At 35.0% G+C, this 16,729-nt stretch overlaps 1 protein-coding gene across 3 annotated transcripts in view; it reads left to right on the top strand.

The window, feature by feature from the left end:
- The window catches only part of CDH8 (cadherin 8), a 147,315-nt gene extending 131,543 nt beyond the window's left edge, over positions 1-15,772 (top strand). For all 3 annotated transcript variants that reach the window (XM_040571362.1, XM_040571363.1, XM_040571364.1), the window contains 2 exons: positions 12,448-12,699; positions 13,748-15,772. In XM_040571362.1, the coding sequence (XP_040427296.1) occupies positions 12,448-12,699; positions 13,748-14,241 (746 nt within the window). In that variant the 3' untranslated portion in view covers positions 14,242-15,772. The remainder of the gene's footprint in view (positions 1-12,447; positions 12,700-13,747) is intronic.
- The last annotated feature ends 957 nt before the right edge of the window (positions 15,773-16,729 follow it).

Below are 16,729 nucleotides of genomic sequence, written 5' to 3'. Positions count from 1 at the left end.
ACCTTGCTGAACTCTGCCAAGTCACCTTCTATAGCACTTTAATCCATTATATATTACTGTTCTATAAATTATATAGTGTTCACCCAATACAGATTGAGCCCCTTTGATCTAAGAGCAATCTACAGGGGTGATGTTTTTTGGTTAAGAAATTGTTCTGGAGGTCAGAATAGTTCTGTATAGTTTGGTAACAGGTTTCCTGTATGATTTTGGACAAGTCTTTTGATCACTGTGTCTGTCATTTATGCCATGCATTCATTTGCAAACATTCTTTTAAAATGTTCATCTGATACTAACATATGACGTTAATGGTACCTGTTAGCAGCTCCCTACAGATCAGTAAGGAATGAGATTTTCAAGAGTGCATTACACTGCCTCTTTTGATTTTTCTGAAACTCCCAGTTGCAAAACTTGTAGAAGTGATTCTATAGCTCAAGAAATGAAACGGAGACCTGCCTAAGGACCTGGAATACTAAATACGGAGGAAGGTAGTTGATTCTACACCAGATGTCTCTTTTTATACCATCTTTATCTATCCCACAGCTTCTGTCTCTGTGCTACCATTTTCTATTTTTGAATGAGAAAAATAATCTCCTATAACATATTTCTCTTGTTTTGTGCTTGTCTTCTGCTAACACACTGGAACATGGATGTATTTGCTAAAAACTTTGTAGAGTTCTAGGACAGTCTGTCTAGCAGCTCCACTTGCTTCAAAGCTTTGTATAAAGAACCTAGCTTCTTCTATACTGAATTTGTTTTTGCTTGATTTTTTTTACTTTTCAAACATGCATCTTTTGTTCTGTTTTTCAAACAAAGTATGTTTTTTTTTTTTTTTTTCTGGTCTTCTTTTGCACTGTTTAAGTTTTCCTTCAAGCTCATAGGTTTGTGTTTGTTTGTTTGTTTTTTGTATATTAAGATGTATTCTCCTTTGCCTAGTTTCTGGTAATGCTGTTACTTGACACTGCTTCATATTTTTTATTGCGGCTCTTGCCTACACACTTCATTTGTACTTTGACAGGCTCTTATCATGAATTAGAAGACAACAGGAAACAATTTCACTGTGATATGCAAGTTGTTCTCTTTGCATAGAGGTTCACTACCTATTTGTTCCTTATAATTCCTCAGCGTCATGTGAAGAGAACTAATGTGTAAGATGTTTTCTGTTTTGTTGCTCACGGATTTGAATTGTGACTGACAAATGCTTTACTATGTGCAGAATCTCCATCCTTGGAGATATTCAAAAGCTGTCTGGATGTGGTCTAGGTGGCCCTGCTTGAATATTCTGTGGTTCTGTGAAAATTCTAGAACATCTTATGAACTGATGCTATAAATTAGCTTGTAAATCTATGGTATTTATTAATATAAGCATTGACTTTGAAGTAATTCTACAGCTGTGAGACAGAACTCAAATGTTGACATCTTTTAATGGCTCCTTCTTCTTTCCTAGTTATGCTTCGTGTCATGATGTATATAGCATGTATGCAAAGTTAGGGGCTCGCAGTATGCACGGGTCTTAAAATTTAAAGGCATATGCATATATGTTCCTGTAGACATCAATAATCTGATTGTACATGCTAGCTTGGAGTTTCTGGCTGTGTCAAGTTTCCTGTACATAGTGCTTACAGTGTACAGAAGGTATAGGGTTTGCAGAAATGTTTCCGAGAGTATCTGGAATGTTTTGTTTGAAACTTTTATATTGTACTCTACAAACAGGAAAATCTTTTTTTTTTCGCTTACTGAAATTCCTTCTCTAGACATATTTTGCTGTGTCCAGCATTTCAACTGACCATTAGTCTTCACCATAGGAGACATCCTCATTGAGAGGTGTGCACATAATAAGACACTGTATATATTTTGGATGTAAGACAGGGGTATAAATTACTGCCATTAATGTTATGACGATAACAAATTGTTATATGTAATCTGCATATGAGAACATCTTCAAAAAGTCATTATCATACTGCCTGTGTGCCCAGGGGCAATCTTCTACCATAGCATTTCAGTCTTTCAAATTACAAAAAGCTAATATAACTCTTGATGACATTTACAAAAATGTATTATAGCACTTCTTTCAGTCCTCTCACATAAATTTTTCTCAGTGGAGTTAAAGGGAGTTCTGTGTATGTAGGAGCTGCAAGGGCTGGCACTTTTTAAAATCAAAGCCACTTTTTTGTTGTTGTTAAGTCACACCAGTTCAAGAAAATGTTAAGTAAATTTTCTTAAATTTATTTTCTGACTTAAAAGTGCCTCAGCCAATGTAGGTTGTATTTAACTTTCAGTGCTCTTTGGCAGAGATTGCACATTCTAAATTTTCATAGCAAGTTGTTATGTCAGACTTATAAACCCCTGAAAGTTGGCATTTTGTAATGGAGGTGCTGACAAGACCTTTACTACACCAGTACAAATAGACAGCATTTCAATAAAAGCTGTTTTTTTTGTGTGTGTGTGTGATTTTTTTTTTCCTTTTAATAGTCTGGTTGTTGCTTTCTGTCACTGTATTTTAAAGTGAACATTATTTAAAAAAAAAAAAAAAAGCAGTAATAATATTTTTTTTAAAAAGAGCATAATGGAAATACACTGGTATGCCCTGAATTTAGCTCACTAACTGCTGTAGCAAAGCTTTAGGTTGATAGATCTGATTCCAGATTCAGATTTAAAGGACTGTTATATTATCTACGAGTGAATTAGTCTAAATTCTTGCGGTGTGCATGTGCATGTTCCATAGCATCTGGACAGCAAAAATAATCATTTTGGCATGGGGAAGTGGATGTTAATTTGCTTAGTGTGAAACTCGATTAAATGCCAAAAACACATCACATTTTAAAACCAGAGATGTTCCTACTGAAGTTTTATACTTTGTACTATTGTTTTCATAGTTTAAATTACAGAAAGCAAGATTCAATTCAAACATCTATGATTGTCTTAATTTTCATGAAGACCCTGAACTTTTCCAGATCCAGGAAGTAAGTCACTGAAGTGAGAATTGAAGGACATGTGAGGAAGGTAAAGAACATAGGATGGAGTTCTTGGAACTATTCCATCAGCTAACAGAAGTGGTATAAATTTCATTGAATATGCTTGAGATTTAGCTTTACACACAATAGATTTCTGAATCAATGTAATGTGTAAAACTGTAAGTCTCTGTGACCGAAGGGGCTTACATACCTGTCTTTACTTAGTTTCACCTCCTTGACTGCACTTTTAAGTATGCAGTCATGGAAAGAATAAGAATTAATTATCCATCCCTAAAGAGAAATACAGATGGCAAATCCTAGGTATACTTTGGCTTTCTTATTTATCTTCAAAGTATCTTGCTGGAATCTGGTAAAAAAATAATGGACAGTTCTTGGTTTAAATGCAAAATATTGCTTTTATTCTATCAAAGCATTACAATACACAGTATTACATTCTGAAACTTTTTGGTTAAAATAACAAGATAATAGAATTAACTAGAATATGTAGATTTCAAAAATGATCCATCAGTCTATGCAAATTTCTGTGTTAATAATGAATTTTTAATGCTAAGCACATTTGACAGACATTTCATCTCTCTTTCTAAACTAGAGCTTGGCAACCTGCATTAATTCTTATACTTTACAGATGTAACATTCAAAGCACATGCCATGTAGTGATGTGATCCGAATAAAGTAAAGCATGTCAAAGCAATGTGATTATTAGTAAACAAGTTTGTGGCTGGCTTGTTGAATACAGACGAGAAAAATGAGAGGCAAAAGCCAGTGCTGTTTTAACATCTCTTGCATCTTCAGCGGTCTGAATTTGCTTCAGATTATGGAAGTGTCAATCACAACTGGCATCAGGGAACTTGGAGGAGATAAATGGGCAAAAAATCAGAGTAGGTGAGATTAAAATCATGGAAGTAGGGTACCATTCAGTGAGAACAGTGGTGATTGTATAGCTTAAACAGACCCGGAGCCCAAGGTTTCCTTTTTTGACTTGCTGTTAGTAAATTGCCTTGTATATTAACAAGAGAGAGAGGTATTATGTCCTGATTATTTTTCTGCCCTGTTAATAGTAAAATTAGTATTATTTCAGAGAATACATGCTTCAACATCATTATTTCATTAGCAGGGATTTGCTATCCTTCCTTCAGTGGGTTAAAAAAAAACAAAGTACAAAATGCAATAGTTGCTGCTAGACGGCAAGTGACCATATACCTAGGTATGATTATAGCTCTGCTGGACTAAAGGTCAAAGGAAAGTTTTAGAATACTTAAGAGACAATTATCTAAAGTTCAGACTTTTCCAAAGGAATAGAACTAAAAATTATACAGACTATTATCTAAAGTTCACATTTTTCAAAGGAAAAAGGTAGGAGAAAATGCCGATTCCATCACTTTGCTCCTATTTGCCTGGGTTTTGGTGGTTTGTTTTATTGTTATTAATTATATCAAGAATTTATTTACTGCAAGTTCTGCATCAAAGTAATGTGATTATTCCCCCTTCAAGTAATTTCAACATGAGTGAGGTATTCTACATGATGAAATATTTTGTTCATAATTCAAAATTCTCAGCAGCACTTTTTATATCAGCAGAGGAATACATGCCCTGGAAATGTGCTTAGTTACTTTATTCACTGGTAGATTCAGCAGTTCCATTCTGGATGAATAAGCTGTTATTATTTAGACCAATTGGTAAAGAAAAAAAAAAAAAAAGATACTATATAATATAGTATATACTACATTTTCCAATTCTTCACCTCGTCAATATATTTTCTCTCATGAAATAGTTTTTTCCTGTGTTCTTATTGGTGTTTTAAATTATTCCAGAAACTCTAGATTTCTAGAAACACAAAAATTCAGTAAGATGTTTGATAGTGTGTCATAGGCATGTTTTGTAAATTGCCATTATATCTCAGTATGGTGCAGCAGAGACACTTTGATCAGTCAGCTGAAATTTTATAGCACAAAAACTTTTTTCTTTTGAACCTGATGTCTGCTATCAAAGATGATAGCAGACATCAATCTACTTTTTTGAAGACATCACAGATTTTTGACATTCATGAAAAGCAAGTCAGTTTGAAATGCCTGTGAATGTTTCAGTGTCCCTATGATTTGGTTAATATAAGTCAGAATATACTTTAAAAACAGCATCTTTTTATTTTCAGCTTATTTTATAAGCCTTCTACTTGAACAAAACACTTATGCATTCACTATAAAAATTAGGCAAAGGACCATCTTCTCTGTACACTGCTGTTCAATGGGATTATTTTTTTTTTTAATTTTGAGATACTCTCTCCTCAAAGAAGATACTCATGTACATGTGTAAAATGACACATGCAATGTATATACATATGTATGTATGTTAATATGTATACATAAGTTTTCATAAAAAATGTATTTGGTGTATATGTTGAATCAATGTTCATAATGTTCATCAATGTTGAAAATGCTGAGTTTAATCATGAAACAAAATCGTTATGCTAATGAACAAATAGTTTTTTCTTCACCTGCTAAAGACTGGCAAACTTTTAACAAGCAAACTTAGAATCATAGAACCTGTAGCCATAGAAGTGGTTTGGGTTCGAAGAGTCCTTGAAGATCACGTAGTTCCAAATCCCTGCCGAGGGCAGGGACACCTCCCACCAGACCAGGTTGTCCAGGGCCCCATCCAGCCTGGCCTTGAACACCTCCAGGGATGGGGCATCTACAGCTTCTTTGGGTAACCTCTTCTAGGGCCTTTTTAAAATTAGCAGGAAGTATCACAGTAAGGATGTTCTTGCTGCTCTTTTACTTGTGCCAAAGGACTGTCTGTATTACAGAAAATCTGGTTTTAAACTAAAAAATGTACACAAACTCCCCTTAAGCTAATGATTTCAGAAAATAATTTCAAAGATAACTCTAATAAACATAAAGAAACATACTTCTCTGTGGTTCTAGAATTTCCAGCTGTAAAGTTTCCAATTAAAACTTTCCTTCTTCATGTAACGTTTCCAGCACAGATTTCTACCACAAAGTCCTTAATACCGGTAATGATTTGATTTTTCTGAGAAAATTATAAAAGAGAGAGGAAAAAAAAAAAAAAAGAAAGAAAAATAGCTATGTAGGTGAAGGTTGCACCGCAGGTTACCCCACTGATCTCAGAATATTAAAGAGCTCATCAGGGAATTAAAGAATTGCAATAGTGTGTGCAAAGAAAATGACACTTGGATATAAACTGACTGCTTCTATTTTTTTTTACTTTTGTTCTATCATTTTATTGTCTGACTTAAAATTGCAACATGCATGTCTTGTACAAAAGTGGAAGATGAAGTCAATTCGTGCTTGTTGATTTCACATCTGTCTTGATGTCAATGCCATTAAAGCATTGATATCACTCATTCCCAACAAATAGAAAAGTTGCTTTGGATTAAAATCATTACATTTACATTCTCTCAAAATCTTTCATCCAAGAACCTCAAAAGAGTTCAGGGGTTTTGAGAACAGTGGAAAATCTGCAAGAAGCATTGGCACAGTTTTAAGCATGTCCTCAGTTATGCTTATTCAAACTACTACTGCCTAGAAATCACACTGGGTATCTCAGGAAGACCTACCACACTGTCATTCTTTGTTTCAGCTGTGAGGGAGATATTCCCACAACAGTCTATTTCATGGTTGTTATACAAATCTGCTTGTAGGCAGAACTAGTAGAAATGGACTCACAAGAAAAATAAAATGTGTTCATTGAACTAGCTTTAAATCAAGATTTGGCGAAAGCTGTAAGTTGGTGTTAGTTACTTTGCTACAGTACTGCCAGTAAGAACTGGATTAAATAACAGTGTCTGACAGTTTTGTTCTTTAGTTACTCATTAGTTTTTAACTTCCTTCTTTTTGGAAAAAATATTCCCTGATAAGGATCAACTCTGAATGTTTCTAAATGTTTCTTTGTTAAATATGAAGGAAAATGATTTAGCCATTCAGAAAACAACAAAAAACTTCAAAATACAAAAAAAAAATAAATCAGACGTTGTTTCCTTTATTTTGTGGGGACCAATGTGAATTAGTTGAATGAATTATTATTATACCAGAATGATGCTTTAACATAGATATCTTACAGTGTGATCCACTTATATTGTGGTGTCCTGATCATCTCTTTTGTATCAATTGTAAATTTATGAAACTGAGAGTTAGCTACAGATGTAAATAATTGATTTGGTTTTACGTTTAAAAAATGCTAAAAATGAGCTGTGGGTCCAAAATGTAGTTATGTATTCCTGGAGCTGTGGATTTTGACCTCACACTGATGAAAAAAATTGTGAGGAGTTAAGGCAATTATTAAGATCACTTAACTTGCACTATTCCTTAAGCTTGTACGACAGAATATAGCTCCTGTGGAATTTAATAGGACTCTGGCATTTTGATGAAGTTCTTCAATCCTTTCCTTCGTAAAAGGGTACAGAATTAAGGAAGCTCATGTTGATATTGAGAATGTCAAAGGACCTTCTGAATATACCTCACTGAGTGGAGGTAAAGACTTAGTGTCTCTCTGCCTGTAGCAGGTTACCTCAGAGTTCTATTAACAGAGGGGGTTGGGTTTTTTTGCCCATGTGTCATTTTCCTTGTTTTGCTAAAAGTAACATGAATAAATAAGTAACCTGAACAGCGCTGTAATGAAGGATCAGCAGGTTAATTGGAAAGATGAGTGGAAAGTGATTGTCCCCTCTCCTGCTGAGCACCTGCTGCCAAGTTAATTCATGCAGCAGTGCTGGAGGTTATTCCTGGAGGAGATTCCTGCTGTTTTGTCAGCTATGGGTAAGGAGAATGTCCTCAGAGAGGAGAAAGCAAATCAGATAAATTGAGTTTATTGCTAATCAGCTGCTAGGATTTATTTGCAAGCTCTAGGAATCGACTAAAAAGCCAATTGGAGAGTCATTGTTCTCCATTCAAGGGTCACATCTCCGGTGACACCAAGGGATATCTTTATTTATTTATTTTACATTTCCTATTGGCTATATCTTATTGCCAGTTTCCTGCCTGGGCACAACAAATGCAATTTTTGTCTAGCACAGCAGTTGTTAACAAAACAAATCTCTGTTTAAAAAAAGGAAAAGTTTATTCTCTTCTCTTCTTGTCTTGCACCTCTTCTTACGTGATACTAACTGTTCAGCCATTATAACTTCTTTTACAATTAAATAATTCAGATAAATGTCCCAAATATCTTGATCATCTTTTGCTTATTTTTCTCTCATTTCTTCTGAACTGGAATTGATAACCACTACTGGTACTGGATAGTTTCTTACACATATGATAGCCTCACTCACTGGCAGAAATAGGCACATTATTTTCTCCATCCCACTTCCTTCCTCTTGTTTTTGTCTGCCTTCTTCTCTGTGTCTGTTATACTACTCTTCATTTTTTGCTTTCTTTTACTCTCTGATTCGGGCTTATTAGAGCTTTCTGAACCAGGAAGAATAGCGGTGAGTGGGTCAGAAAATGAAGCCGACACCAACAAGAGCAGATTCTGGTTTTCATTTCTCCCTAATCCAGGTGCCATACATCTTCTGTGTATCTGTAAAGGGCAGAGATGCTGGAGCTCTGCATATCAATCCTGTCCTCCAGCTGGGACAGATAAGGGCTATACCAGGCTAAATGGAACAGGCTGTATTAGTATGGATTTCTAGAATATGAGAAGTCACTGTGTAAAATAACTGTAAAAGTCTCTGGAGTCCTGAATAAATGACTACAGATGTAGCAATATTCTAAGTGGGACTTCTCGCACAGAGAGAGATGGAAATTGAACCTCACCCATTTTTTCCTTTTTCATCTTTTCAAAGGTTAAAGTAAAAGAATTAAGGATGCTGAGATATTTTTAATTTTGCAGGAGAAAGTCAAATGGGCAGATAAATTTATTTTTTTCAGTATTTGAAAAAGGGGGTGTTGAGCAGGAAAAGAATGCTACTAGTTTAAAAAAAAATGCACCTTTTACAATAGGTTTGGTAATCACTTATTTTGGTAAAGCTATCCACACCAGTATTCAGCAAAACCTAGCAACAAAATTATTTTTCTAATGTAATATAATGTAACGTTCCTTGCATGACAGCTAGAAAGCAATTATGACACTGGGAGTGGGGAGTGGTTTAATTTGCATATGTATGTGTTTAAATCTCTGATACATTCTACCAGCAGGAAGGAGTGTAGTTTTTGCTTAATTCTAAAGGTGTGCTAATTGTTGGCTTGAAATATACTTGCCTTTTCCACTGCATCATAGTGGCAGATATAATTGGTTATCATCGAGGAGGTTGGTTCTATCTGAGTTGTCAGAATTCTTAAGAGCCTCGTACCTGAAATTTATCTTTAGTAAACACATACATTTCCTTTAATTCTAAAAAGGGCACAAGGAAGGACTGGACTTATCAATTTAGCTCCAAGCTGCTATCAGTTTTGATGTGACTGTTTCTAGCTTGAATAGATAGAAACTCTGGATTCCTGAAGAATAAATAAATAAATAAACCTTTTTGTTCTGCAAGGGAATTCTGAAATTCTCATATGCATACTGCTTTACAAAGTAGTTGATTTACACGTAGATCTTTATTATGTATTCTAGGTGCTATGAAAAACTCTCAAACCATTGCATAACCTGCAATATAAGTTTTAGTAAGAACGTCTCTAGGCTGCATAAGCGTTATTGGTTGTTGATTCCACCATGGAAGGGGTACAGGAAGACTGCAGAATCAAAGACCCTGAACTCCAAAAGAGGCCTATTTGAAGTTAAATTCAGTAGTCACTGAATGAGAAAACAAGCCTTCTGTTTTATTTTGTATGAGACAATTCTCCCATGTTCTTACATAACTGTCCTCGTTTCAGTTAGGACAGAGTTAATTTTCCTCCTAGTAGCTGGTAGGATACTATGTTTTGGATTAGGATGAGAAGAGTGCTGATAACATGCTGATGTTTTAATTGTTGCAGAGCAGTGCTTACACCAAGCCAAGGACTTTTCAGCTTCTCGCTCTGTCCTGCCAGCGGGCAGGCTAGGGGTGCAGCAGGAGCTGGGAGGGGACAGACCCAGGACGGCTGACCCAAACTGGCCAAAGGGATATTCCATACCATCTGACGTCATGCTGAACAATATATAGGGGTGGCTAGCTGGGGTGGGGGGGCCGGCTGCTCGGGGATAGACTGGGCATCAGTCAACAGGTGGTGAGCAATTGCATTGTGCATCACTTGTTTCGCACACTATTATTATTATTATTATTATTATTATTATTATTATTATTATTATTATTTTCCTGTCTTAATAAACTGTCTTTATCTCAACTCACAGGCTTCACTTTCCCGTTTCTCTCCCCCATCCCAGAGAGGGAGGGGAGAGGTTGAGCAAACGGCTGTGTGGTGTTTAGCTGCTGGCTGGGTTAAACCACAACAATAACAAATGATCTTTCTTCATCTTTTGTTCTACAGCAGTAATAAACTAGCTATAGGAGTTACTCACTGATTGATAACTTGATATAAATTCACACCATGATAAAGTGTAGAATTTTTTCATTACATTCTGCAATCATTGTGTTCTGTAAAAACCTTTATTCCTTACTAATATGCATCCTAAACAGAACATCAAGAATAAAATATTGCATCTAAAATTTATTTTTGGATGTGAAAAATGTCTTTACAGTATTAGCTTCATGAATGTTTCCCCCTTCTCCCTTCTCTGCATCTTTCTCTGTTTTTCATCGTCCATTGCCAGCTCTTCAGAGCATACATGTGTCTTTTATGTTGGGGTAGTAATACATGCTGCACAAATACCATGGACTGTCAGAAATGTTACTGATGATCCCAGTCAGTACAAATCAAACATCTATAAACTATTTTGTGTTTCCAGGGGAGTACCTGACCAGTACAAAGGTCAAAGTAGACACAAAGCTTTCTTACAGTCTCTGTATGTATATGCACACACATGTTGCACTTCAGCTACCTTATTTTTTTAAGCTCAATAAATGTAAATAAATCAGTGTCTTGCATATTTGATACTCTTACTAAACGTGGTTTATACCTAAGCATGTTGGCACATACAAGATCATTGATGTTTGAAAGTAATATGTTGTTAAATGGCTAGAATCTATAAATACCTAAAGGCACTAGAAAATCTCAAGTATCGACCCAGGAATTTGATTCAGAAACTACCCATAAATTAAAAGACTGATTTAGATTCTTACAACTAAACACAATAGAATTCATATGGTTGCTCTACAACTCTATTCTTAATTCATTAAAGTGAACAATTAGAATTAATAGTATTTAAAATAGTATTTAAAGTATAGATGCCACATTGTATGGAATTATTCAGGGAGTTATATTTTAATAATTCTGATGGTCAAACAGAACTAAGTGATTCTGAGAAGTTTAACTGTGTATGAGAAAGAGGACAAAGAACACATGTATAATTAATGAGTCAAATGTTCAGTTTGATACACATAGAAAAGGCAAATGCCTGTATTTGCCAGTAAATGGACTGAGTCTTAATACTGGCACAGCCACAGCCATTGCTGTATTTAACTCAAGGCTAAGCTTAAGTAGCTAAATGGGCCTCTGTTGGCAGCCTGTAAGTTCAATTTAATACATTACTGAAGTGGTGTAAGACCATTATGAAGAAAGAAGACAAGCACATCTAAGTAAAAACAAGTATACATACATATACATTGTGCAAATCCCTCATCCTCTCACCTTTTTTTTTTCTCTGTACTAATTGTATACTTCTGACCACTGTTACCAGTCAAGTGGGTAGTAGTACGTATGTTGTAAGTGCTGATAGAGAGTAACTTTATGTCTAGGTAAGATACCACATAGTCAGGACACCTGTATAAGTTTTTAAAATTAAGTATCTGCATGTGTCCAGAGGTAAAAATGTCCTGGATTCATTTCCTCTGGCTGTCTTCATAGAAATACATTCTGTTTTGTTTTGATTTGATTGTTTTCATCAAGTTATGGAGACCTAAAAAATGTTTAGGTCGCTGAAAATTAGGCCTACAACTTTTAATACATTCAGTTTTCCTTTGTCTTTATATTGCTTATTAATAAAAATGAAGAATATTTTGTTGCAGAATGAAATGTTGTGCAATTTCTGATTATAATGCATGCGACGTTTGCTTTAATTGATGAATGTGCTTTGTTTGGATTACTTTAACATATCATTTCTCTTTTGTTTTCCTGGTTGAATTTTTATGACTGTGTGACTTGAAAAATACTGATGAATCCTGATGGGAAGACATCTATAGGGATGTATGCAGAGAAGAAAGTGAGGAGTTGTCACTGTGATCATTCCACTTGACACAAGACAATGCCTATGTTGCAGTCATTCATTTTTGGGCATGGGAAGCCAGACAGGAAAGGGAAGGATTTCTCTATCAAACACTGACAGTATGATGGGTATAATAAAGCATATACGTATTTGTGTAGAGGTTTTTCTGAATGTATCAAGAAAAAGCAGTTACGTGGTAAAATGCAGATTTTCCCTCTTACAGATAATACTCTCAGCATTTTGGCAAAGCACAGTGGATTCAGCAGGCAGAAGCAAGAAGTATACCTACTGCCAATCATAATAAGCGATAGTGGAAATCCTCCCATGAGCAGCACTAGCACTCTTACTATTCGAGTCTGTGGTTGCAGCAGTGATGGAATTGTCCAGTCCTGTAATGTTGAAGCATACGTACTTCCCATTGGACTCAGCATGGGAGCCCTAATTGCAATATTAGCATGCATCATTTTGCTGCTAGGTATGTATTCATTTCACAGCCTGGTGTTCAAAATTTTTCTGATTCATAGGTGGCTGTAAATAAGCAAAGAAGTCACATACAAGGATGTATTATCTAATACAATGTGATGCACAGCAGTACTGAAAAGCTTGTCGTACAAAGCAAAGTATCAATCTGAAGGAGTTTTATATATAAGTTACATAATAAACAGGTATCAATTATGAAACCAAAAACTAAATCATGTATGTTAAGTAGAAACGTGAACAGAGTGTATACTACACAAGTTGGAAAATGGGTTTGTTGTATCTTCAAGGCTTGTATGAGTTTATTCTGGATTGTAATGGCATAAGAGGTATTACAGTTTTACAAGGTAAGAAACTGTATATTTTAACTAAATATACAACATTTGTATATGACATCAAGTCAGGGATAGAACAGTGAAGGTCTGTTTCTGTACTTTGTGTCTTTGCTTTTAGCAATCAGGATTTCAGCATTAAACTGCAAAAACAACGAAGTATAACCTACTTAGAGCTTTTTATGCATCTGTCCATGATTGTGAAACTGATGTATCTAAGATCTTTTTTCTTCCTTACTGTCTTATTCTCTTTTCAATTCTATAAGAAGGACCGATTTCCATCCATTATTAGAGCTCTGTTTTCAGAAAAGCACCCTCTAATTTTTGAAAAGTCCATCCTTAGTGTAGATCATTATGAACTAATGTTCAGTGAGTGATGATAGCTTGACTTAACCTATGTCTGTAGTTTTTCCAAAGGGAAAAGTTGTCAAAATTTGAGATTCAAAGATGGAAGTACACATCTTATTGCTTGCACAAAATTGAGCTTCAAATGTAAATATGAGCTGATAATACAAAACTAGAGGACTAACCAGAAGTTCTGATCAGATTTTTATCACTTGAGTGGGGTTGAAGTTACAGACCTTTCAGCTTTTCTCTACCCCTATTACTCTTATTTTCACAAAAAGCAATTATCATCATCCCTAACTGTGCTTAACATGTATCACTTTGATTAGAATTTTTTTACCTAATCAGCCTGTGATGCTTTCCTTGCAGTCATTGTGGTGCTGTTTGTAACACTAAGAAGACATAAGAATGAGCCCCTAATCATCAAAGATGATGAAGATGTGAGGGAAAATATTATTCGCTATGATGATGAAGGAGGTGGAGAAGAAGATACAGAGGCTTTTGACATTGCAACTTTGCAAAATCCAGATGGAATTAATGGATTTTTGCCTCGTAAGGATATTAAGCCTGATCTTCAATTTATGCCCAGGCAGGGTCTTGCACCTGTTCCTAACGGTGTCGATGTTGATGAATTTATTAATGTAAGGCTTCACGAAGCTGATAACGATCCCACGGCTCCACCATATGACTCGATCCAGATTTATGGCTATGAAGGAAGAGGGTCAGCGGCTGGTTCCCTTAGCTCATTGGAGTCTTCTGCATCAGACTCAGACCAGAATTTTGACTACCTCAGTGAATGGGGTCCTCGCTTTAAAAGACTTGGAGAACTTTACTCAGTTGGAGAAAGTGACAAAGAAACTTGACAGTGGATTACAAACTTTTTCACTGTTGACTTAATGATCATGTAATATTCTAGGGCCACTACTGTTAGTTAAAACTAATGTGGCTTTTTGTTTTAGAGGCAAGTTTAGCGCCAGTCATCTATAAAATCAACTACATTGTAATGTTGAACCAAATAAAAAAAGTATATGTTAGGAGGTTAAGTCTTGTGGAGTGTGAAGTAAAGTATGTGGAGTGTCTAGAAGTCTTTGGATATTTGATATTCACTTGACCACTCTGAAGATGGAGATTTGGATCTTTGATTATCTTCAGTGAATTGAAAAGAATGAAAAGAAATTGGTGCTTTCTTAGAAAATGGACTTGCAGGGATTTTGCTGTTGAACAGTAGCTCCTGCCAGTACGTGTAAAGCTAATGGTTTGTTTCTGCATTGCCAACAAAGATCCCGCCACAGAAATGTTAAAAGCAATATTTTGGTCTTCTTAGCAATGCTGAATAGAGATAGCATTGTAAATCCTTACTGGCTTCTACTGTGCAGTGACCATACATTGTACATACAGTAATTGTTGGCCACGTAACCACAGACTGAATATCATCTTTAAATATTGTGTCAAGCCTTAAAATATTCACATGTTCTTAATCCATTCCAGTGATGGGTAATAAATACTACTAATGTGCAGAGATTCAGATGCAGGGGTACAAAACCTTGCTTTACAAAAGGATCTTTTTCTAGAAGAAGGATCAATCCTCTGCTTCGTCTTCTGAACGGAAAGAAAAAACCGTGAAAGGGGATGGACTTGCATATACGAAAGAATTGCTGATTTTATTGCTAAAGATCGAATTTATTTGTTTAATCTTTGAAATAAATATTTTATTGATGTCCATTACTGCTTTTATTTATTAAGACTGATAATCTATAGAGTAAGATTATAAAGAAAACTAAATTATATCCATTAATTTTTTTCTATATATAATGAATGTTTAATACATGTACATTTTGAAAAGAAAAAGGACAAATTGTTGCAGGTTAAAGCAGTAACCTCTCCATTTGCAGTAGCTGAATTTTAAGAGAATGCTGGCAGGAATAAAACTTTCCCAGAGAAAAACTTTTGACAGTTTTATATCGTCTTCATAAATCTAGTACCTGGTGTTTTTAATACAAGCACAAACAGCTGGAAGTAAACTGGTTCATGTGAATATTTAAACTATAGACTTTTAGAAATCCACACATAACACAGTACAGTAAAAAACATGCTTATAGTTCTCCACTGTATTAGAGCAGGAACCAGTGTGTACATAATTTTACTGCTTATGTTATTAGCATTTCTTTTCTATAATATTCATAGTGATGCACCAGGGCTCTTGCACACAGAGAAAGAACAGCACTAGAAGCTGCAAGCATACTCAATTTGTAATGCAAACTTGCCATTTAGAAGTAGCAATTGTATAATAAAACTATGTATTACATGCAAATCATTTTAATTTTCTACTTTGTTTTGATGCTATATTATTGTTTGTTTATTTACTCCATGTATTGTATTCAGAGAAACTCCTGTATTGTTTCCTACTTTGTGAAATATATTTTTATAAATACTTTTCTTGTTATTGCTTTCCTTTCAGTTTTACCTGAAAAATCTCCCTGAAATCTCCCTGAAAAACTTCATAATCTGTGGAGGAATATAGTTTCTCCAAAATCATTTATTTATTCGATGAATACAATCAAAATAAAAAGAATAATGTTTGAAGCACTTTTTGATAGTGTTTGGAGAATTAGATATGCAGCAGCCTGTGACCACAGGAGTTATGTGTGTCTAATTCACTGCACCATGCTGAAAAATAACCTCACACTTTTTTTTTTTTTTCCAAGTATTACTAGTAAAAACAATACCTTATTTTTAAGTTCCTCAGTAATGTTAATTCTGCAAACAAAAACATATTAACACATTTTGCCTATAGTTCAAAATGGAAACGTTGACTTTGCTTCATCTACAGCATGGCTGATTTTAATGACTGCAGTTTGTGGACAACTAATAAGCTAGCACCACTATTTATTTCAAAGATTTTACTGAAAGAGTGATCTATCCAATTCATTTAAGTTATACTGTATTCAAAAATTTTGTCTCTGAATAACTTTATCTAGCACTTTAGGTAATACTATAACCTAAACAGGGAAGTCATCTGAAGATGGAAAAGGAGCAATCATCAAGACTTGAATAACGTCAAATATATTTATATAAGAGACTGTAACAGCAGCCAAACATGTTCTTACTAATCTTGTACCAAGTGCCAGGGTGTTCTGAATTGCCATGGTAGCGTATAGTAGCATAAATGCAAAAGTCTGATTTGAAACTTACACTGAGACAATTTCTAGTCCACATCACAACCCTGGGAGCAACGGAAGATGCTGTGAGATACAGATCACATTATTTTCTATAGTCATAGAAGCATTTAGGACAAGTAGCTCTGACTAGGAGTTAAAGCATACACTGTAGAGTTTTGCAAAGCTCCTTTGT

The sequence above is a fragment of the Cygnus olor genome, chromosome 12 (assembly GCF_009769625.2).
Source record: "Cygnus olor isolate bCygOlo1 chromosome 12, bCygOlo1.pri.v2, whole genome shotgun sequence".
In the NCBI taxonomy this organism is placed as follows: Eukaryota; Metazoa; Chordata; class Aves; order Anseriformes; family Anatidae; genus Cygnus; species Cygnus olor.
Note: the sequence above shows the minus strand (reverse complement) of the source record. Positions and strands in the feature narration are given on the sequence as shown.